Source organism: Carlito syrichta, unplaced genomic scaffold (assembly GCF_000164805.1).
Source record: "Carlito syrichta isolate Samal-C Ts95f unplaced genomic scaffold, Tarsius_syrichta-2.0.1 Scaffold314310, whole genome shotgun sequence".
Classification (NCBI taxonomy): Eukaryota; Metazoa; Chordata; class Mammalia; order Primates; family Tarsiidae; genus Carlito; species Carlito syrichta.
The window spans coordinates 319587-343560 of NW_007258406.1; the positions used below are offsets into that span (position 1 = coordinate 319587).

The 23974-nt window shown below is 41.2% G+C and overlaps 1 protein-coding gene and 1 pseudogene across 1 annotated transcript in view; both read right to left on the minus strand.

The window, feature by feature from the left end:
- Nucleotides 1–23974, minus strand: part of LIPA (lipase A, lysosomal acid type) — a 41472-nt gene that overhangs the window by 2724 nt on the left and 14774 nt on the right. Inside the window, exons 4-8 of the mRNA XM_021719214.1 lie at nt 15672–15870; nt 14398–14507; nt 12686–12822; nt 9458–9604; nt 8565–8636 (exon numbers count right to left, since the gene is read on the minus strand). Coding sequence (XP_021574889.1) covers nt 8565–8636; nt 9458–9604; nt 12686–12822; nt 14398–14507; nt 15672–15870 — 665 coding nt within the window. The remainder of the gene's footprint in view (nt 1–8564; nt 8637–9457; nt 9605–12685; nt 12823–14397; nt 14508–15671; nt 15871–23974) is intronic.
- LOC103273951 lies at nt 6041–7162 on the minus strand (annotated as a pseudogene).

Genomic DNA, 23974 nt, shown 5'->3' on the forward strand with positions numbered 1-23974 from the left:
CACCCTAAAGTTATCGAAATAAAGAAAAGAAACAAATATTTACATAGCATTTGCACTGTACTAGGTATTATAAATAATCTAGAGATGATTTCAAGTGCAAGTATACAGCTGGATATGCATAGGTTATAAGCAAATGTAACACCATTTTATATAATGAGCATCTGTGGGTTTTGGCAGTGGGGAGGCGTGCCGGAAGCAATCCTCCAAGGATGACTGCATGATATTTTCTATTTATCCATCCTACTTGTCTAGTTATAGTGTATATATTTTAATAATTTTACTGAGTTACACTTTTTGAGTACTGATGCCTATATAATCACCAAACTGTACTACTGCATGCCAGCAGAACTCTAACTAGTTGGAGACACTAGAGTCGTGAAATCATACTACACAGGAAATTTAAACATATACATATTTTAAAGAGCAATGATATGAGGGTATTCACAAAGTCATTTATTTGTAAAGTTAGAAATAATGCAAATCCATATTTCCTCTACATTTCCAAATCAAATGTGCCCAGAATTAAACTCAAAACTGGCAAGCCAAATAAATTGGAAACTTTAAGCTTTGGCCACAGGGTGGCACCTGGTAAAAAGAAGTACTCAGACACTCTTTGTCAAAATTGCTTTCGATTTAGTTGAAGTTTTGGTTTTTTGGCAATTGCATAAAATTCTACAGTTTTCTGTAATAAAAGACAGTATGAGATTAGATAGTGCAGGAAATTGCCACAGGAGAAATGTTTAGCATCTGCTTTTGCCACTGCAAATGACAGATGTTAAATACCTGTGGCATATTTAGCAGGCAGAGCAAAATATAGATTTACAGCACTTGTTGGCACATCTGCTTCCCAGCTCTAATTGTCAGTGACAATATATTAATACAAACCATTCTGCCTCTGCATGCAGACATCAGTTCATCACTTTGTCACATGTCTTCCAGCATTCCTCACATAAAGCACCAGAGTGAGGATAGAATACAAAGGAAAAACCTGCCTCTAGCTCAGACTGAATTCCAAACTTGACTTTGGTGCTCAGAGTCACTTTGGACTTTAAACTATCCACTTGAAAGGGCATTTCAAAAGACGAGAAATGTGGCCGGACGCGGTGGCTCATGCCTATAATCTCAGCACTTTGGGAGGCCAAGGTAAGAGCTGACAGGCTCAAGACTAGCCTGGGCAACTTGGCAAGATCTCATCTCTACAATAAATCAAAAAATTAGCCAGGCATGGTGTAGTTCCGCTGCTTGGATGGCTGAGGCGGAAGGATCACCTAAGCCCATAAGGTGGAGGCTGCAGTAGCCGTGAACGTGTTACTGCATTCTAGCCTGGGCGACAGAGTGAGACTCCGTCTCTCCCCACCCAAAAAAGATGAGAAATGTGAAGTTTATTTATAGTAACAAAAACCTGGAAATAAACTAAAGTTTAATAACAGATATTTATGCAAATAGATTATGTTACATCAGTATATGCAGTCAGTATGCTATTTTCATAAATATAATAAAAACAGAAAACTGTTGACAAATAATTTTCATAAATAATACTATGTGGGAAAAGTCAAAAAAAGAAATTGAATGAATATTCACTAAGGTTATACTTCTATGATAATCACATGTAAATAAAGATCAGGAGGAAATACTCATGGTATTAGGACAGTTTTAAAGGACTATTTTTAAAAATTATTTTTAGGTCTTGATTGGTAATGAAAATGTCAATAGGTTCGGCTTTTCTAAAGTACAATGTGTATCAAAAGTCTTAAAGATATTTCTATCTTCACACCACTAAGTGTACTCCCAAGACTGTATTATCCTAAGAAAATATCTTCCTAATGTATAAAATACAAGAATATTTAAAATACAAGAAAATTTAGCTAAAATACAAGAATATTCATCCCAGGATGGTTTATAATATCTAAAATACAAGAATATTTATCCCAGGATGGTTTACAATTGCAAAAATATCGCCATCATAAAAAAATTAATAATAAAATTCAAGTAATGGAAAACTGTCCTTTGTTACAAATATTTTTAAATGTTAGTTACTGCCCTGGAAAGGCATTTTTTTTTATTATGGCAGAAACTAACTAACCCCCAAGGGCCTAATCTTGCCTTCTCCCTTTCAGTAATATAATCCCTAAAGCTTTTGCTAAGCACATGGCTGCCAGGAGAGAAACCACATCCTCATCTTCCTGTGGGCAGCTAGGCTGTGGCTATACCACTCACTTCTGAGCTATCTCCTTGCAAAGCCACTAGCCTTGAACTTGCTCTCTCCTACCTTTCTGTGGGGTGCAAGAGACATGGAGGTGATCCAGCTTCAACCAGGCAGAAAAGGACAGCACCCCAAGGATGGCAGAGCTACCGCATGGAGGGAACTGGGTCCCTGCATGACCTCACGGAGCAAAGCCACATTCCCCTCTACCACCAGCCTGGGCAACTGATCTCTGAACTGTATTATAAGAAACAAACTATTGGTTTAGTGGCTGTATTTTGAGGTCTCTGATATAGCAACTTAGCCTGTATCTAACAAATACAATATTACTTCATTAAACAAAAATTTATTAAAACGGAGCACGTAGTATAACCCTACTTTTGTAATGAAAATCATTATATCACAAAATTGTAAGATTATACCAAAATATTTATAGTGGTTATTGCTGGGTACTAGACATACAAGTGATTTTTCTTTCACTCATGTATTTTTTAATATTTCATAAAACATATTACATGTATAATAAAAATTATGCTGAAAGTCCCTTTTATAGTATTTTAAAGAGATACCAAAAATATGTTTTGTTTTGTTTTTTAAAAAAGCAAGAGGTTTCAAACAATAGAGGACATCAGAATTATCTAAGGTACTTATTGAAATGCAACCCGGGTACACACTCCCAAGAATTCAAATTCTCAACAGGTCTTCAATAGGCCCAAGAAGACTCTTTTTACTAGCATCTTAGATAGTTAGGACCAACTCTGTAAACATATGTTTAGATCAGCTTTCTTCAAACACAGGTGAATGCCTGGGTCGTGAGCAGGGCTAGAAAGAAGATGAGAGATAATAACAAGAGTCTTCGCTCTGGGGAGCTCTGAAATTCATCAGGTTTATAAAGAGAATAGGAAGAACAGTATACTAAATTTAAAAGCCTACTAAAGAACTAGGTTTTGGGATTATGAGCAAGTGAGTGATAATTACCTAAACACAAAGTAAATTTCTGAATACACTGTGAATAAAATGGCCTCTAAGAGCACCCCCAAACTCAAACCATGGGAGTCTTTAAACACCACACCTGATGAATTAGAGCCTCAGCCCACGGGCATCCAGACCTGCCACCTTCCACAGAAGCCTCTCACCAGGCCTGTCTCTTGGAGCCTGCAGCCTGCACCAGAGAGTGGCAGCCCCTGGCCAACAGCCCAGAAGAGGGAGAGCCAAGGGAAAGATCCTAGAAAGATCCACAAAGCAACCATTTTATTAACCAACAGTGGCATGGTTGGCAGAAGGCAAAGGCCCAGACTGCCTTCTGCAGCAAATCCAGGCTTTGCAAATAATCAAGAGGCACATCCCAGAGTTGTCGGAACCGAAAGCCACCAGGTCACAACTGGGCCAGAGAGCAGTGCTCTGGACCTCAGCCTGTAGCCTTCAACCCCAGACGGCTGCTCAATGGTAGGAACTGGAACAAGAGAGCAGCCTGGATGGCAGCCGATCCAGTGGCTTGACTGTAGACCCCATGCCCAGTGGAGGCCCAAGACACAGAAGGATGAAACAATATCAGCCTGTAATATAAAATATTCAAGTAGTCTTAGGATATAGCTTTGGTTTCCACATTCATGATAGGTTTGGGGTTCATGATAGGCTGGGTCTGGTGGTCACTGGAACTTGGTGAACCACACATGGGCTCCTAGAGGTCACTAAGCTGGTGCACAGCTCAGCATCTGTCTCTAGTCCAGCTCAGTCACCCCCCACACATCTCTAGTCCATGAAGTGACAGAAATAGGGTCTTTTGGGGGAAAAGTCCATGAAGTAAGAGGTTCTATACATATTCAAAAATGTAGGGGAATTTTGGTGACAGGGAATAGGAAAAAAACCAAGTGACTATAAACAGAAATGTGGCCGAGGAGAAAAGCAGAGACCTGAACCAGAAGCATTTGTGAATCTGAGGATCTTTGAGGGCTTCAGGGCATTCCTTAAGCATGGGCTGTTCAGCATGGCATGAGCTACTTGCATTCCAGATGCCCCTTTTCTAAGCCACAGCAAACATGTCACTGAGGGACTGCACTGAACACTCAGTCTTCCAGTCACTACAATGAGCCAAGAGTCTCAGTTCAGTCTTTCTCCAGTTCCTTAGAGATGAGCCCCAGGGAGAGGCAAATGCCTGCACTCCTGGCAGATCGAGATCTGAGGGCAACTGAAGAAAGAAACTAAAGCATCAGAATGTCCCAGATGTCAGTGATTCCCAAACCTGGTTGGGCAGAAGAATCCACCAGGCAGGTGTTTTAAAACACAGATCCTTAGGAGTAAAAAAAGGATAAACTACCGATATATACAACAGGGATGAGTCTCAAAATACTTATGCTGAGTGTAAGAAGCCAGATGAAAACAAACATATACTATATGATTGTACTTATAAAAACTCTAGAAAATGCCAAATGACCTACAGTGGCAGAAAGCCTATTAGTGGCTGCTTGGGGATGGGGGTAGGGGTGGGGAGGAAAGTGTCACAAAGGGGCAGGTTAGCCCTAATTTATCCATTTATGTTCCACAAGTATTTGGGGTTGATGACACATTTGCTATCTTGATTGTTGTGACAAACATCAAAATACATCAATGTGCACACTTTAACTACTATAAGTCATCTATACTTCAGTAAAGTTGTTTGGAAAAAAAGTAATAAAAGTACAGATTCTCCAGTTCAAATGACTGGGATGCAGGAATTCTTTTGCTTTTAAAAGACCAGATGGTAGCAGTTCCAACAGTCCTCCTAGAAATGCAACTCCCATTACTTCTTTTTTATTGTTGCTGCTGCTGCTGTTGTTCAAAACATGTACTTTATTTTCCTTTAATTTTATATTTATGCTTTTTGTCACTATCCAGCTTTTTTTTTTAAGCCTGAGCTATATTGTGGTTTTAACCCCAATATGATAATCATCCCCACAGTCTTAGAATTTCTTTCCCCTCATCACTTTGCCTTTTTGTGTGTTCTATATAAAATGAGGAACTGGGAGAGCAACACTTCCTGTAAACACAAAAGGATGTGAGTAGTGCCCAAACCAGCAGGGCTAGGCAGGTACAACCAGTTTCAACAGTAGATATGCTGTGATTTATGGGACTAAGGTATAGTTGTATGCATGTCATACTGATTTGCCATTAGAATAAGGATCATATAAGTTGACCAGGGTGAGGAAGGACTAGCCACACAAGACTGTGGGAATTACAGCAGGGGAGGAAGTATACCATTTTCATGGATAGAACACCTAGCTAATGGCTTTTCTGAAACTGTCTTAAAAGACAAAGATTTGGGGGTTTTGGTGGTTTTTTTCTTTAACTTAAAAAGATTCAAGTCACTAATATTAGTTCTTCTGGTTGAAAATAAAAGCAATTGGCTGTGGTGATATAGAGAAGATAGCTGAGCTGCACCAGGATACTTAAGACTTTAAAATTAAATTCCGAGTTACCTTTTAAAAAATATATGTCAATATACTAAGTACTCAACAAAGATCCAGATTGTGGGATATTTAAAAATATGTTTCTCTTGGGTCAGCACCAAAAAAATACCAGTTTCTGTACAACCCATGTCAAGTTTTTAAGCACAGACAAGTTAAAATTATTTCTTATAAAAACCAAAACTCCACAGAAATCACTAAAGATATATTTAAACAACTTTCAAATACATTTTGACATCAAGGTGAGGCAGTTCAGATCAGAAGAACATTATAATGAGTATCACTGAATTTCTGTAGTAAGATGTTTCATGGCAACTTTGTATAATGGGAATATTTTACATCTCACACAAAGGAGGCACTGATACTTCTAACGGTAAGAAAATTACTAGCACTGTTAAGACTGAGGTGAAGAATTTGTACAGCCTTCCACAAGTTCAAAGAGGTAGTGGTAGATACTTGTCCTCCTGGCCATGTCAAATGAAGTTTCTTCCAGGTTGTTTTCAGATCTGGTTGGATATAATGGTTCATCAGGAGTTCTAGGGTGTCTTTGCTGTCCCTGCTCCCAGTGGCAAAGTGTGAGGGGGTCAGGAGGCCCTTCACTGGGGCGTTGATATCTGCATTGTGCTGAAGAAAGAAAGAAGTCACTCTGGAATGATTCCACTTATAAGCACTGTGCAGGGATGTCCAGTCATCCACAGTCACTGCATGGACAACTGCCCCTTGTGCAACCAGCTCATGAACAATGTCTAAGTGTCCACTGTAGGCTGCTGGGTGAAGAGGGATATACATATTCTCATCCCTGGTGTTCACCTGAGTGGCCTTTTCAGAAAGTAGTCTCCACACTGTAGTAAGCCGATTTTTTTCAGCAGCCCGCAGAAGCAATTTACTTGGGACTTTTTCCATTTTTTTTTCTTGGAACTGGTACCACTCTTCGTTTTTTTCTTCTTGATCCTCATCTTCATAAGAACTGCCTATCCAGAGACTTTGAGAACCAGTGGGAATAAGATGGCCATGTGTTTCCAACAATTCAAGTTGGTTAAAGTGTTCAGAAAAGTCCAAGGAATTCTCTTGGTCTAGTTTCCATCATCTTTGTCTTTTTCCACTTTTATTACTATTCTAAATAAAAAGCATTTCAAATGCCAGGGTATAAATAGTCTTTCTAGAAATGAATTATGTCTGCTTTATTTTATTTATCAAGATATTCTGACTTTACGGATCCAGATGCAATAAAGGACAGATGAAATTTTCACGGTCTATTTAACTTAAAAAGCCAAACCTTGGTGCATCTACCCAACTCAGAGTTTTAGAAAAGAAACTGGCCTAGGCTCTTCCTGAGGAGTAAGGGGTGCGTTTCCAGACTCGGGGCACCCTCGGTGGGCTGCGCGCCCACAAGAGCAGGTGCCCAGGCTCAAACGCGTGATCCCAGTGGGTCCCATGCAGGAAGGCCTGGAAGGACCCGACAGTCCCCAGACCTTACTGCTCTTGGCATGGGCGATTCGCATCTGCTGTACGACATGGGTTGTACAGAAACTGATAGTTTTTGGTGCTGAGAAACATATTTTTAAATATCCCACAGTCTGGATCTTTGTTGAGTGCTTAGTATACTGACATATATTTTTAAAAGGTAACTCGGAATTTAATTTTAAAGTCTTAAGTATCCTGGTGCAGCTCAGCTATCTTCTCTATATCACCACAGCCAATTGCTTTCATTTTCAATCAGAAGAACTAATATTAGTGACCGAGCAATGAATGGGAAGGGGGCGAGCAGGCGGGAGCCTGGAGTGCTGGGAGCCCCGCGGGGGGCGGAGAAGCCCGGGAACTGCCCCCAGGAAGGGAACCCCATTACTTCTTTAAAGCCGTGTTTTATTCAAAACTATACTTTGAAAAGCAATTCAGTGATTCTGCTGCAAGCATTGACTACCCAGTGTTTGGAAATTACAATGCGAGGCACCTACGGGATTTGGGCTTAGAGATAAAACAGTAAGACATTTCATATTTTACAGAAAATTAGTTGGGGGGGGAAGGTGCAAAAACGTGTCCTGAGGTAGAAATAAGTCTCTGGCATTGTTAGATAGGAAAATAAAAGCAAGTTGTGAATTAGTAAGTAGAAGAAAATTAAATAATCCATTTCTACATCTGCTATTTCTTTCTAAATCTGTAACAGCTTCTTGGGAAATGATATGCAGCAAGAGGGACAGAATCAAATGTAAAGACAGTCAATCTCTACATTTACATATCTACATTTATATCATATCAGTATATCTATATTTCCTATCTCTTGTGAAGGGGTTATAGAATGATTTGATCTTCATTTTAAGAGAATGTTTATTATTTTTTGCCTCTGTGTGATTTGTAAATTCTCTAGAATGCATGTGCATTATTTATATGATAAAAGGATCAGAAGTATATTTTAAAAGATGTGGGTCCCATTCATGTCCATGATTGGTTTAACTCTGACTTATCCACTGATGTTTTAAGCATATTGTATTCAAGGTCAATGCCAAAATAGAAGCTTCTGTCTCCAAAGTTGCTCTAAAATAATGCTTTATGAAGCAACATAGAAATAAAATAAATCTAAGGCTCAATGAAAAACAGATGGAGAGGAGGAAAGGGAAGAGGGGAAGAAAGAGAGGGAGGGAAGGAGGGACTATAAAATCTGAGGCTCAAAGAGGAGGGAAAAGAAAAAGTTCAGCCCCAATAGCTGTTCGGTGAACCCCTGGATAATGTAGTATGCCCCACAGAGAATAATAAAAGCAATATAAGCATGATGACAAAAACCCAGGACTCTAGGGAAGACAACTAGATCAGATCTGTAAGCAGGTCATCTTTCGATCTGACAAGAGTTTGCAGAGAGGTGCTTCATAAATCTTTCCATCACTGACTTTACACGAACCCCAGTTGCACTCCCGAATGCTTACCTGGCTCCAATGTAGCATGTTTTGCACAGAAGTTCCAGCAGGAGAATGTGTTGTATACACATCGACTCTAGACTGTAAATAAACATATTCAAATAAAGAATGAACAAAGCATCCAGGTGGCATTGATAAGAAACGTTGTTCTTTGCTCTCCAAACCATTAAAAGTTATAGAACCGTAATCTCAAAGATATGAGATCAAGGGTAGAAAAAAATTATTTGATTATAAGTACATCTTATAAAAACACGTACAACCACACACATCAAATACATCACATGTCACACATCGCATATGAAGGAAATGCAACAATGTGGTGAGCATGAGGCTGTATAAGTGGAGACTACAGATTTTTATTTTCTTCTTCAGGCCTCTCTGAATTTCCAAAATTGTATATAGCAATAACAAAAAAAAGAAAAATATCACTTAAAAAAATCTTTAAAGCCTTCATTCCAGAATTTTAAAACCTGTTTTCAAAATGCAACATTACAAACTACAAACACATTTAGAAACACACCCAGCATAGTGCTCGCCAAAGGTTTATATTTTATAAAATATATATAGATATATAGATATGTGCATGTAAATGAGCATTCCAAATGTAAACACACTTATAGTGATTTTTTTAACGAAATAAATCCCTAGAATAAAAGTAAATATTATGACTTCAATTGTGGCAGATCTCCTCACTCAACATAGTTGCAATGTGGGAGCTGCCAGCAGCCAGCCTAAGAGGAGCAGATGGTAGAGTATTCTAGGCATTTGCCAAAGTCGATTCTGTGCCTCTTAATTGAACACCCCTTTAGACTCTGGTGAGGTCATTCTGACTTCTCCCACCTCATTCAACAGAAATACACACACTCTCATAAAATAAAATCAAGTCATATAAACATACTTACCATATTTAAATTTTTCTCATTAAATCCACACAGAACGAAAAACATATTTCCACAAAGCTCCTTCAGAATCACATGCGTGCAGATGTGGGTAGCCAGCCACTTCAGAAATGCACTCTGGGGGAGAAATTCTTTGTCCCCAAATAAGTCCTACAAAATAAAAAGAAACCCCAAAAACATCTCAGCATCTCATTCTGGTGCACAGGCCTCCAAGACCCACCTCAGTAGCAGAGACACGTCCCACGTGTCTCCACGCATGGCCTCTGGAGAGAAAAGGTGGCCAGTGGACATTTGAACTGGGATATTTACACAGTAAGTTTACTAAGGCAAAAATCACACATGACTGGTATATACTCAAATTCTCAAAATGAAGAGAAGGCAGAAAAACAAATAAGTTTACAGTGGACTTCTACAATGCTAAAGGGCCTTAAATATCACCCATCCCAGCCATCCCCAAATACATTTCACCTGACTGTGACAGGTTGGTGGTACCTTCTGAGAACAGTCGGGGCATGATTGATCAGCAGTGTCTGCTAGGGTTGCATACATCTAATTTGATTCTACTGGACAGTGGACCAAATCCAGCCTGTTGTTGGCTTTGTTGTTGTTATTGTAGAGCATACATAACATAAAATTTATCATTTTAATCATTTTTAGGTGTTCACTTCAGTGGCATTAAGTGCATTCACATTGTTGTGTAACTATCACCACTATCTTCAGAACTTATTCATCTTCCTAAACTAAAACTCTGTATGCATTAAATAACAACTCCCATCTCCCCTGCCCCAGATCTGTTTGTTTTTATAAATAAAGTTTTATTGGAATACCATGCACTCATCTCTTTACATATTGTCTCTGACTGATTTCATGCTACAACAGCAGAGTGGTTTAGTTAACGTGGTGACCAGTATCTAAAGACCAATACCAGGTCTCTTTGAATGTTCCTCTTCTCCAGACTAACCACACTAGCTGGGAAGAACCAGTTAGTAAATGCCAGATGTAAAGAAAGGTCCTGTAACATTAGAAGACATCATGTTTAAAACTCCTGGCTGTCAGCCTATATACTGGTCTCATGTGACAACTGCACATCTTTTCTAAGTTCTCTACTAAAAACAAGTTAACAGGATGATATACCACCGACCTAAATCACAATAAACCAAGCTACAAGCTTTCCCTTTAAGAATGTGAAGCTGACCTTTATTTCAAAACTACTACCCAAACATTACTGCAGCAAACTCCACTGAAAATTACATCAATGTAGGACAGTACATACAGTTAAAGAAAAATGTACCTACATTTATAGGCCTGTTCATATCTACTTTGACATCATCATAGTTTATAGGTTTGTGTTTTGAAAAAGATTACAAGGGATACTTCACCTTCACAGAAGCAACATATATTTTTCAGAGCAGCTAATTCAAAGGTTTTATAAATACTCATTCAATTGTATTTTTCTCTACCAGTATATTATAAAGTACCAATGTCTGGAGCAGTGGTCTACAAATGCCAGACTGCTAAGCTGACATCAGAAATCACAGAGTGTTTTCTAAAAACACAGACCACTAGCCCAGATTTTACAAACACAGTCTCCAAGGTGGAGTAGGGGGCAGAGAAGGGGAGCAAGGGTTTGTGTTTTTACAAAACTACTAAATTTGTCCAGGTGCAGTGGCTTAACCCTGTAATCCCAGCACTTTGAGAGGCCAAGGTGAGGGGATTGCCAGAGCCCATGGGTTCGAGAACAGCCTGGGCAGCTTGGCAAGACCTCATCTCTACAATAAGTCAAAAAACTATCCAGGCATGGTAGCAGGCTCCTATAGTTCTGGCTACTTGGAAGGCTGAGGCGGAAGGATCATCTGAGCCTAGTAGGTTGATGCTGGGGTGGCCATGAGCGTACCATTGCACTTTAGCCTGGGCGACAGAGTAAGACTGACTCAAAAACAAACTACTAAATTGTAATCTTCAAGCATTACATTAAAAACACACACTCCTTTATTTCTTCATATCCAGTCCATGAATATAATACCCCAAAGGGGTGAAAAAACGCAGCAACAGTAAATTGGCAACAACCTGAATGCCTGCCATAGGAGTCTGGCTAAATAAATAGTAGTTCTTTATAATCAAAAACTCACTGTGCCGCAGTTAAGAATTTGATTAAACTAGAGTTTGACATATTAACTTAATAGCTCTCCGAGAGTGAAAAATGTAATCTGTAGAACAATATGTATAGTTGGATACCATCTACATTTAAACACAATATATTTCTCATGGTACATCTATATGTATATAAATTGACACACAAGGTCTATAGGAAAAGACCCCAAACTGATCACTGTGCTTAATTCTAAGAAGGGCACTAGAAGAAGGCTTGGTAGTTGAGGAGTGCTTTATTTGTAATCTGAGAACTGTTTAAAATGGAAACTGATGCTTCCATCTACCCAAGGCGGTAAAAATAAACTTGGTCAGAGGGGGCTATAGGTTATCTGCATGTTCTAGTATTGATGCAATAAATCCATATTATGTGAGAATCAGACTTTGAGATCAGAGTATAACCCATATTTCTTGTGAAAGTCTTTTAAACAGTCCATGAGATACATTATACCTGTATACATTTCTGCATGGGGTTTCATATGTGTGTGTATGTGTGTTTGTGTATGCATGTAAATGTATTATATGTAACATATATAATGCATGCATACTAGACCATCTGGTCTCAGCTGGCTTAAAACTCATGAAAGCTATCTCCTTGAACAGAAGCTGGGGTCACATAGCTTTAGGGCTGAACCCCAATGAAGTTACTGGCTTGTGTTTCGGAGCCATATTATAAAACATAATATTGACAGTGTCTTTAGATCACCCTCAATGTGGCTAGGGTTGGGTATGTGGGAACGGCACATTTCTTGTCTCCCATCCCCTCTGCCTCGTCCTGCGCACTGGTTCACCTAGAGAAATAAGGGCAATGCCATGAATGTCCACATTATTTTCCCAAAGGCTTTCTTGTGCTCTTTGTGTGGTGGGCAGAGCTGCATTAACCCAAGTACACGGGGCCCCAGTGTACAGTGAATGACAGACTCCCCTGACACCCTTTGAGTGAAGGGGGAAAGAAATCCCCACTGCTCCATGGATAGTAAAACGCAGAGGAAGAAGGCACAAATTCTCCCTCCAAGGGTCGATTCTTCAGATCTGAGGAGGAAATTTGTGGGGAGGGGAGAGGGAGGGGGAGGATCCAAGTACCTTAATGAGAAGATCTGGAAATCGTCCTAATTTGGCTAGAGGACTGGTACAGAACTCGATCGAGGCCACAGGAGCCAGGGCAAAAAACATTTTAATCCTTTTAGCCAGCTCAGGGATCTGTGAAAATGCTATAAAACCTGTGAGAATAAAAAGAAGATCACAGGAATGCCATCTTCTGGGATGTCCTTCCTGCTGGTGACGCCATCTAGCACGGCCTGAGAGACACGCAAGTGACACCGCCTGCACGAGGCAAAACACTTGAAATGGGGCCCCTGAACTGAGTGCGCCAACACTGAATTTGATTCAACTAGTAAATCAAGTATCTGTTAAGTGCTTATTCCAAATCTAAGCCTAGATATGCACTGGAAGAAATCTAGACTGGGAAAAAAATCAGAAAAAATTCTTCCCTATTCCTTGAACAGTGTGAGCCACACCAGTCTGAATATTTCTAAGCCCTCCAACCCTCACCTTCAATCCCCGCTACCCCTCTCTCCAAGAACATTTTCACAGCCCGTTCCAACAAACCAACAAAGTCCCCAAAGGAGCTCAATTCAAATCCCCTAGTTTTAAAGTGTCATTTAACCCTCTCTGAGGTCACTTCTTGTCACCTGACCCCAGAATGTCTAGAAAGCAGTGTGGTAAAGGACTCAAGTAGACAAGTCAGAAAAGAAGGAATATAAATGACGAAAAATACTTGACTCCATTTTCTCACGGACAAGGCATTTTAACCATTTATACTGAGACCCCGAAAGCATTCATACCTATCCTACAGTAAGCCTCCCAGGAATGTAGTCTAAGGAGGTCATGTGACATGAACACAAAGGTGTCAGTCATACATAGCACTAAAAGGAAGAATTAAATAAATTATAAGACAGGATCCTTGCCCCAACTAGAGAAACTCTTGCTTGCAATTTTTGTTTTCTTTAAACTTTGGTAAATTTTTTTTTCTTTACAATGAACAGACATGACTTTTATAATCAACATAAATTAGAAATGGATATAGCTTTTATTTTATTTTACTTTATTTTATTTTTTTGAGTTGGAGTCTCACTCTGTCACCCAGACTGGAGTGCAGTGGCTGCTCCCGGCCACTGCAGCCTTGACCTGCTGGGCTCCGGCGATCTTTCCACCTCAGCCTCCCAAGTAGCTGGAACTACAGACACGTGCTACCACGCCCGGCTAATTTTTTTGATTTATTGTAGAGATGAGGTCTCACCAAGTTGCCCAGGCGGGTCTCGAACCCGCGAGCTCAGGCAATCCACTCACCTCAGCCTCCCAAAGCGCTGGGATTACAGGCTGAGCCACTGAGCCCGGCTATGGATATAGCTTTTAAATACAGTTGATAAATAAAGGGTAACCTGTTATCATGGTACCTGTAGTTAGTTATATTTCAGTTCGCTTTCAAAGTCAGTACATTTTCTTGTTTTTTAAAGTCTCCAAACTTAGAAAACTTGTTTTCTTCCCTCTCACACCCCCATCTTGCTTAACTAGGAAAAGACATAAGATGTGTCTTACATTAATTTGTTCAATTTCAAGAAAATCATATACCATGAATTTCCATAGAAGACTAAATATTACCAAGATTCCTTGCTCTATTATTTCTGTTTGGCCTTTAAAAATAAACTGCATTGGGACATTTTAACATTTCATCTTTAAGAACAAGTGCAGACTGAATAAAGACATATCAACTTTCAGTCTTGTTACATACATACCTATTGTGGTGCCTTGGGAATGACCCACATAATACACTTGTTCTTGGCCAGTTTTATTCAGAATGAAGTTAATTGAAGCAGGTAGGTCATATTTTGCCATCTCGTCATAACTATAATCCAAAAAAGAAACTCTTTCATTGAAGTAGTATATAAAATACAACAGCACACAAATACTAAGTATGCAATTTAATGGGTTATAACAGTCTGAACACAGGTGGGTAAACCAGCACTGAGTTCAGGAAACTGAGCATTACTAGAACTACAAAAGCCCCTTCAGGCTCAGTAGCTAACTGTCATCCTAGTTTTTCACACCGTAAATTAGTCTCATTTATTTTTTAATTTTTCTATACATGGAATTGAAGACAGTATATTCTTCTATATCTGGCTTTATTCATGTTGCATACAGTTGTAGGCTTCTCATTCTCATTCAGTTATGTAAATATACCACATTTTATTAATCCATTCACTGCTGACATGTATCTGGGTAGTGTCCAATTTGCTGCTATTACAAATGGTATGACAAAAGCAATGTGGTTGTACTTGCTTTTTGGTAGAAGTCCTCTTCTTGTGTTTCACATCCTAGGGAGGCTCTAGTTTTACAAATGAGAGGCAAGCCTGGAGGTGGCCATGGTGGTCACCTTTTCTTTCTTTTTTTTTTCCACCCCCACCCCTCGGTGCTGACCTTTTCTACCACCTGGTAACAACACACAGCCCTGAACCCCGGCGTATGCATGAGTGCATGTATTTGCCATCAGGAGGCAGAGAAGCCAACTATTACCAAGCATGTCCAGTGTGCCAGGCTCTGTCGCTGTAGCCTCTCCTTGAAGACCCAGTGACCTCATGAGGTAGGTGTTTATTATTACCCATTTCACAAATGAGGAAACTGAGATACAGAGGGCTTAAGCAACATGTTCAATATCATACAGAGTTTAACAGGTAAGGCCAGTAAGAGAGAGAAGAGGAGAATTTTTGGAAAGAAACAAAGTGAACATTGGGAACACATGTATATGGAGGAAGGAGAAAGGTTAGGGGAACCACCAAAATAACTTAAAAATTCCTAACAGAATCCAATTCTTAATGTAATCACTTACTCATAATTTACCTTACTGCTAGTCATTAAATTCCTAGCGAGGTTTAAAACTGTTCAAGAGACATCAGCTTTCCCCTCCTACAATTTCTGTCACCCATCTGTCTACCTCTTCTGCTGAAATCCTGTGTGTCTGCTCTAAGGGAATGAAGGGAATGCACCCATGTCATAACCAATTTTAAAATACCTGAAAGCCCAGAATTCATCCTGAGAAACTGAAAGAGTCTTATGTTTCCGAGACCAGGTATTTCCCCTACTGTTGCCCATCCATACGTCAAAACCAGCATCAGCAAGAATGAAGCCCAGGCTGCTGTTGTCAAGGTTTGTGACCCAGTTACTGGAATCTGCCAGTAGACCATGCTGCAGATAGACAACGGGCTTGGGTCCTGAAAAACATTCATTGTTTAGAGGTGGTAGAACCAAGCTTCAAAACAAACATGATATCTTGCTAAACAGCACATTCCTAAAAGATTGCTAAGTAAATAATAAAATAGAAACAAATTAAAATATTGAGGTAGTAATGTACTCCTATAGAACATTAGGAAAGAATACTTTCTTTTTTAACAGTGCTGGCAAAGACCTGACTATGGAGTGATTCCAGGCTAACATGGTACATAGTAGCATGCTAGTAAGGGCAGTATATTGGATGCAACGCCCATAGGTAACCCTAAATTCGAGGTTCATCCAGGCAGTAGATGACTGGGGTTTTGGAGTCTGGGCTTCTGATGTGTGTGCTGCTTTGTATGTGCTTCTGATATGTGTGCTGCTTTGTAAGGAACAATGAAGATCTTTTCTATTCCATATTTTAAAAACTTGTGCTGAACATATTGATTACTATAGTTCAATATAATTACTTTCTCTTGTAATCTTTACTGCAATATTTACTTTTTATTGGGGTATTATTTAAACAAAATAAAATGTATGTATGAATTTTTTTAAAAATAGTGCTGGCAAGGTAGTAGCGAAACTGGATTTTTCCTGCACGTCCAGTAACAAGACACACTGACTTAACCAGCAATTTTTAAAAATTGAGATTTTTTTTTTAAGAACTTACTCCAGTAATTACATTCCTCACAGTGATTCCTAACAAAAGAAGGAAAAAGATCACAAAAAACGAGATACAACTGCACACCTATTAGAGTAGCCAACATCCAAAAGCAATGACAACATCAACTGCTAACAAGGATGTGGAGCCACAGGAACTCTCATTCATTGCTGGTGCAAATGCAAAAAGGTGGCACCACCTTGGAAAACAGTTAGGCAGTTTCTTACAACACTAAATATATTATTACCACACAGTCCAATAATCGTGCTCCTTGGTAATTTTACCCAAAGGAGCTGAAAACTTAAGTCAACAGAAAAACCTACATATGGATGTCTATAATAAGTAGCTTTATTTATAATTACCAAAATTTAGAAGCAACCAAGACATCCTCCAGTAAATGAATGGATAATGAGACTGTGGTACATCCAGACAATGGGGTGTTATTTAGCCCTAAAAGGAAATCAGCTATCAACCCACAAAAGGACATGGAGGAAGCTTAACTGCATTTTCATAAGTAAAATGCCTGTAATCCCAGCACTTTGGGAGGTCAAGGCGAGTGGATTGTCTGAGCCCGTGGGTTCGAGACCAGCCTGGGCAACTTTGGCGAGCTCTTGTCTCTACAATAAAATTTTTAAAAAATAGCCGGGCATGGTAGCGCACATCTGTAGTTTTGGCTACTTGGAAGGCTGAGGCAGAAGCCCAGCAGGTTGACTCAGGAGTGGCTGTGAGCGTGCGTGCCACTACACTCCAGCTAGGGTGAAGGAGTGAGACTCCAACTCAAAAAAAAAGAAAAAGTCGATCTGAAAAGGCTGAGTTCTATGACATTCTGGAAAAAGCAAAACTACAGAGACGGTAAAAAGATCAGTGGTTGCCAGGTATTGGGAGAAAGGAAGGGATTAAGTGGCAGAGCACAGAGGATATTTAGGGCAATAAAATCTGTATGATACTATAGTGGTAGATTCACATCATTGTATATTTGTCCAGAACTACAGAAAGCACAACACCACGAGTAAACCCTAATGTAAACTATGGACTTTGAGTGACAAGGATGTGTCCATGTAGGTTCCACTGGTGGGGAATAATGACAGTGAGGAGAGGTTATGCATGTGTGGGAACAGAGTATATGGAAAACCTCCATACCTTCTGTTCAATTTTGCTATGAACCTAAAACTGCTCTAAAAAATTAGTCTAATGAAAAAATTTCAAGTTCAATAAGAACAGTCACACACATACAAATTCACAAATATATGTGTCTGTATCTGCCTGTGTGTGTAAATGTATTTTCTACTCCCTGTGCCTGAGACAGTGATATAGAAGAAAAAACAAAGACTTTGGAGTCAAAGAAACCTGAATCTGATTACATAATGTAGATACCACTGTTATTCATTAAACAAGCTTTTAAGAGCACCGACTATGTGCCAAGCACCAACTATGTGCCAGCACTGGGAACTTGGCAAAGAACAAAAACGGGGGGAGGAACTTCTTCATGGAGTTGACATTATACTGACCATGAGTTTTAGATGTTTCAGACAAACCTGGTCAACTCTATCCTCCCCATGATCTGAGATGACACCTTGGGGAAGGTATCTCAGCATTTCCTGGAATTAATATCATTCTCTGAAGAGTGGAGATGACAATATGTATATTATAGGATGAGTGAGATATGAGAGACTGCATGGAAAAGTTCTTAGCAAAGCATCTGATACACAGTGAGAGTTCAATATATATCAGCTCACAGTATTAAGTAATTTAACCAATCGAGTCTTAGTTCTATGAATAATTGTTAAGAGGAATAAATGAATGATATAATTCAGTGTCTAGCACAGTGACTGGCACAGGTCAATGTGAACAAGTAAGAGCTCCCTCTGCCTTCTGTCCATCCTTTATAACAGCAAACCACAGGAAGCTAAGTGTCAAGTGGTCAAGTCATGAATTGCAATCCACTTGGTGCAATAATTAAGCTGTCAATCATGACAAGGACTGTGATTGCACAGAAAGGCTGCAATTATAGCTTTTGCAAAAAAACCAAAATAAAAAAATTTAGATTATTCTAGACTAATGCTATGCAAAAATGATGTGCGCCAGTGAAAAGTGGAAAATATCAAGGAAAAATGGGAAGAGTGATTTGTCGGAAGATGAGACTAGAATCGAACTGACAAATGCATATCTTCGCTAATGCCCCAGAGATCTGGTGACTGACAAACTGTCTTTAAATGACAGTTCCTCTGATGCAAAATGGCCTCTGCAGATAGCTCCAGGAGACACTGTTCACATTCCTGACAATGTGAATGATATGCCCTGAAGCTGTGCAATATGGGAGCACTGCTCTTCTCCTGTTGTTAAAACAAAGGGACCCCAGGTCAAGTCCAAAATAACTCCTACACAAAGTCATAACCCTCTGCAATGCCTGGGCCACCTAGGTGTCTTTCTGTGGGGAGAAAACTGAAAGCAAATAGGACAAGCTATGAACAGAACAGAAAGTAAATAGGGCTGCTTTATATGTTCACCTTTGCCTTCAAAAGTCCATTTTAATGCAATACTAACAAGACTAAATTTACTATGAGAGTTCTATGTACAAGGCACTGTGGTAGATACAGCAGGTTGGGCACAGGCTTTCTGTCTTCAGTGAAGATCATAATCTAGCTGGGAAGATAGGAAAAATAAACACAGAAAGTTTGAAATTATAAGCTACCGTGTAAGGGAAAATAATAATTATCTAAATTAATTTATCCTCAAATTATAGTGAAAAAGTATGTTTTCAATAATAGTTCCTCCAAAACAGGGTTGCCTTCAGGGACAACTACTGGAATACCATCGGCTGGTAGTAACTGTTCAATGCTGTTTGAATGGTACCCAGATGTCCTACGACGTGGCGGCTCTACTTCATTGATGGTACATGATATTTTCTAGAAAGAGGGGTTTCCCTACTCATGCCACAGTTCCTTCGGCATGTTAAGACCCCTTCACCCATCAAAGGTGCTTTGGGGCTGGGCCACGAGGAATGTGGCTTGAAGGACATTCCTCATGGCCCAGGTCATGAGGTCAAGAGGCCTCAGGTCATCTCTAACACAAAGTTCTGCAGTCATCTTCCCTCTGGGTGCAGAGTTAGAGTGAGCAGAAGGAAAGCCTGTTGGTAGCCAAATTCCTTGGCGCTTGCTCCAGTCTGTGCCTCTGTAGTTAACCCTTACTAAAAAACCTAAGGCTGCTGAGTCAACTTCTCAGAGGAGGGTGCCCAGAAAGGCAGCAAGGGCTTGAAACTGTAGGAGGCCCTGGGGCAGGGATAACTGAGAGAGGAAGAGGAGGAGAAGGAGGGAAATGTGTGGGCCAGGCCAGGACAGAGGCTAGAAGGGGAGGTTTGGGCCAGCGCAAGGGGACCAGTTTCAGTTCCCTGCCTTTTCTAGACCGGGAATGTTTAAAGTTTCCCTGAAGTCTTTGTACTTCCCTCTCTAACCTCCCAGGAACTTCAAAGGAGAAATGTGGGCATTGAGAAGTTGAAGATGTGCCAGGAAAGTCTCTAAACAACACCAATAAATAACTCCTGGGTTCCCACGGGCAATAGGAGCTGCTATAGAGTCCCCAGGAGGCGAGTGGGGAGGCGAGTGGGAAGTCGAGGAACTGCATGTGGCCAACTCAAGCGTGTGCCAGCTGAATGACATGGCCTAAGGCGGCAGAGAGGCTTCTAAAACATGTCATTAGCCCTAGTGCTGCCCAGACCCATCATTCACTCCTGCTGCAGCTTCTCTCAGGGACTCACTTTATCCCTTAAAGGGGCTTCTCTAAGCATCCCGAGGCTCCTCCCTCTGCCTCCACGGGAGGGTTTCCCAGAGCATTAGATTTCTATGGATCTGGCTTTGCCCAAAATCACCACTACTGTAATCTAGGTTCTCAAGAATCCATGTTTAACAGAAAAGGAAACAAAGAAAATGACAATTTCGTTACACTGAAATAAACGACTGGCACGAAAGAGTTATCTGTGGTTATTCATTATCTCCAACTCTATGTCACAAACAGCTGGGCACAAAGCAGGAGCGACCACTCAGGGGTAAAGAGAACACAGACACAGACACCCAAACAGACCTGCTGGGGTGGATCCCAGATGACAGTAAAGCCCTCTGGTGAGGCGGAGGGGGACAGGAGCCGGGTAAACAAAACTGTGACTTGCTAAGACATCTGGGATAGGGAACGAACATATCAAAGCCACTTTTTTTTTAAATTCCCCATCTTGTTTGTTTGGGTTCTCCCAGCCCTCAATTCAAGCTGAGCACAAAAGCTCAGTGAACAACAGACACAAAAGATGCATTAGATGGGAGGGAAACAGTGAACCTATTGTTTCTACCCTAGATGTTTTCAACTCTGAGCCAAGCACCGAACAAAGGGTATTGCAGGTCATATTCTCATGGGAGATAACTCAGGTAAGGGAAAGGGCTGACAAGGAAAGGTAAATGGCATGGGCTCAGAGCAATCCAAGGACACTCCACTGTTCCCTACTGTTCTGATGAAGAACCTTTACTGAGAACCTGCTGCACGCTATGCAGTGCAAAGTTAAAATATCAATAAGTGATCTGGCTGGGCATGGTGGCTCACGCCTATGATCCCAGCACTTTGGAAGATGGAAGTGAGAGGATTGCCTGAGTTCGAGACCAGTCTGGGCAACTTGGCAAGACCTCATCTCTGCAATAATCAAAAAATTAGCCAGGCGTGGTGGCATGTGCCTGTAGTTCCAGCTACCTGGAAGGCTGAGGTGGAAGGATCACCTGAGCCCAGCAGGTTGAGGCTGCGGTGGCCGTGGGTATGCCACTGCACTCCAGCCTGGGCAATGGAGTGAGACTCCAACTCAAAAAAAAAAAAAAAGAAGTGATTCAGAAGCACATACTATGTGTGGTGCAAACCTTTAGTGGTGCCTTCTGTGTATTAGCCACCATGCTAGAGGCTGGCAATGCCAAATGGGTGACCCACAATTCTCCCCACAGAGAGCTCCATCCTAGCAGAAGAGGCAGCCACATAATTACCTTCCAGCCCAGCATGAAAAAGCCAGAACACCACCCAGGAAAGCCCAGAGGAAAGGGAAAGTTACTCAGTCAGAGGGAGTACCATTTGTGCTGGATCTTAGGTGAGAGACAGAATTCCCCACAAAGGATTCTGGTGAATAAACAGGAGCCGGGACTGGGCACAGTGGCTCAAGCCTGTAATTCTAGCACTTTGGGAGGCCTAGGTGAGAGGATTGCCAGGGGTTCAAGACCAGCCTGGCCAACTTGGTGAGACCTTGTCTTTACAGTAAATAAAAAAAAAAAAAAATTAGCCAGGCGTGGTAGAGTGTGCCTTTAGTTCCAGCGGCTTGGAAGGCTGAGGTGGAAGGATCACCTGAGCCCAGCAGGTCAAGGCTGCAGTAGCAGCGAGCATGCCACTGTACTCCAGCCTGGGTGACAGAGTGAGACTCCAACTCAGAAAAAAAAGAAAAAGAAACAGGAGCCAGATGAGTAGAGAACTGACCCTGCACCCAGGCCTTGGCCAGAGAGGAACCCAGAGTACACGAAAGTCTCCTGCCTCAGACTGATGCACAGCCAGGTTGGGCAATCCCTGGGGAAGTTCAGTGCCTTATGTGACCTGGGGATGAGGGGATATGAAGGACTCTGTGGGGTGCACATCTTCACAGGCTGGGCCAGTTTCCTTTTATCCCAGACCAAAAGGCCTTTCCAAGAGGGAAATGCAGAGGATATATAATCCCCTGAGCTTCTAGCACAGGTGATCCCACATTAGGCATGATGGATCATCAACAAAGAGGATACAGTAACAAATCTTGGAGTGGGAAAACTTTAAAACGCAGGTGCCAAACTGCGTGCCCCTTCCCTGTGGCAGTGGGTGAATGCAAAGGGACAACGGACAGGACAGGGAACTGGAAACAAGCCCAACACCCACTTGCCTGCCTGCTTTTCCCACCTGCTCCCACTAGGAGAAGAAAGGAAGGAGTAATGTCTTTATCATCCCATCACCAAACCAAAGATTGAAGAATTTGCTGGCAAAAGATGTTTCTCTCTGGGAGGGTTAGACCTACCACCACTCATGTCTTCCAGTGAATTATTTTAATCAGATTTCTTTTCACCTTGCCAAGAACAACTGATTGAAATGATAGTTAGCCATGACTGTATGTTTATATGCTCTAGGTACTGTGCTGAAAATCCTACTCCTGTTGACAGAATAGGGAATTGTGAAGACAAGTAACTTGTCCTAAGCTGAATGAGAGCCAAGAAGTGGGGGAATTGGAAGCAAACCCAGGTGTGTCTAACACCATGGGCCACGTTCTCCAATGCACTGCTAGGGGGAGGAAGGTTAACAAGAGAGAAGTCCTTCTGGAACATACAGAAGGTCTTCCGAGCATGATAGGCAGAAGGCAGGAAACTATTCTGGAGGGATGTGGACCAAGTACTGGAAGAAAGTAATCTCTAGTAGATGAAGAAGATAGAGAATGGGAGGAGGGGCATCACACTCACCTCGCCTGCTTGGGCCGTTCTTCCAAGGCCTGTCCCATGCACTCGGGCACCCTAGGCTAGGTTTGTATGAGCAACAAACCTACATGAGAGAACAAGAGCTCCCTTCCCCAGCTGTGCCCTACAGTTGGCTCTAGGAGGGCTGAAGGTTAAGGAAAAAGGCCACAGAGGGCAAGAGACATCATCATGGTCCCAAAGAGAACAGAGCAGACAAAGAAGCAGCCCAGTGACAGTTCACCACAATGCTGCCTGCCTGACAGGCCCCAGCGTAGGTGGAAGCAAAGAGGGGATTACTCAGGCTCGAAACTCAATGTGCTAAGCCCATAGCCCCACAGGAGGAGGATGACCAGGTGGGTGGGGGAGTTCTTCCTGCCAGATCACTAAGTCCAGAAAGGACTTAACCACACTCTAAAACAGATGTGAAAAATCAGTTGAGACCCAGGGCAGAACCAAAATGCAGAAAAAGGAGGAGGCCAACACCAGGGTGTTAGCCTGAAACAAACCTTGGTTCTTACTGGCTATGAAACCTTGTAGGATTTACTTAACTTCTCTGAAGCACTTTTCTACAGCAGGGATGATGATGTGCATCAATAAATAATAGTCCCTGATAATCACGGTAATGAATATATACAGTTGATCCTTGAACAACGTGGGTTTGAATGTGCGAGTTCACCCATACATGGATTTTTTTTCAATAAATATACTGAAAAATTCTTTGGAGATCTGCAGCAATTTGTAAAAAATTCATAGACTGACCACATAGCCTAGAAACATAAAAAACTTAAGAAAAAGATACGCAGCCGGGCTCGGTGGCTTAGCCTGTAATCCCGCACCTTTCGGGGGCTAAGGTGAGTGGATTGCCTGAGCCCGCGGGTTCGAGACCCACCTGGGCAGCAAGAGTTCATCTCTACAATAAATCAAAAAATCAGCTGGGCATGGTAGCGCATGCCTGTAATTCTG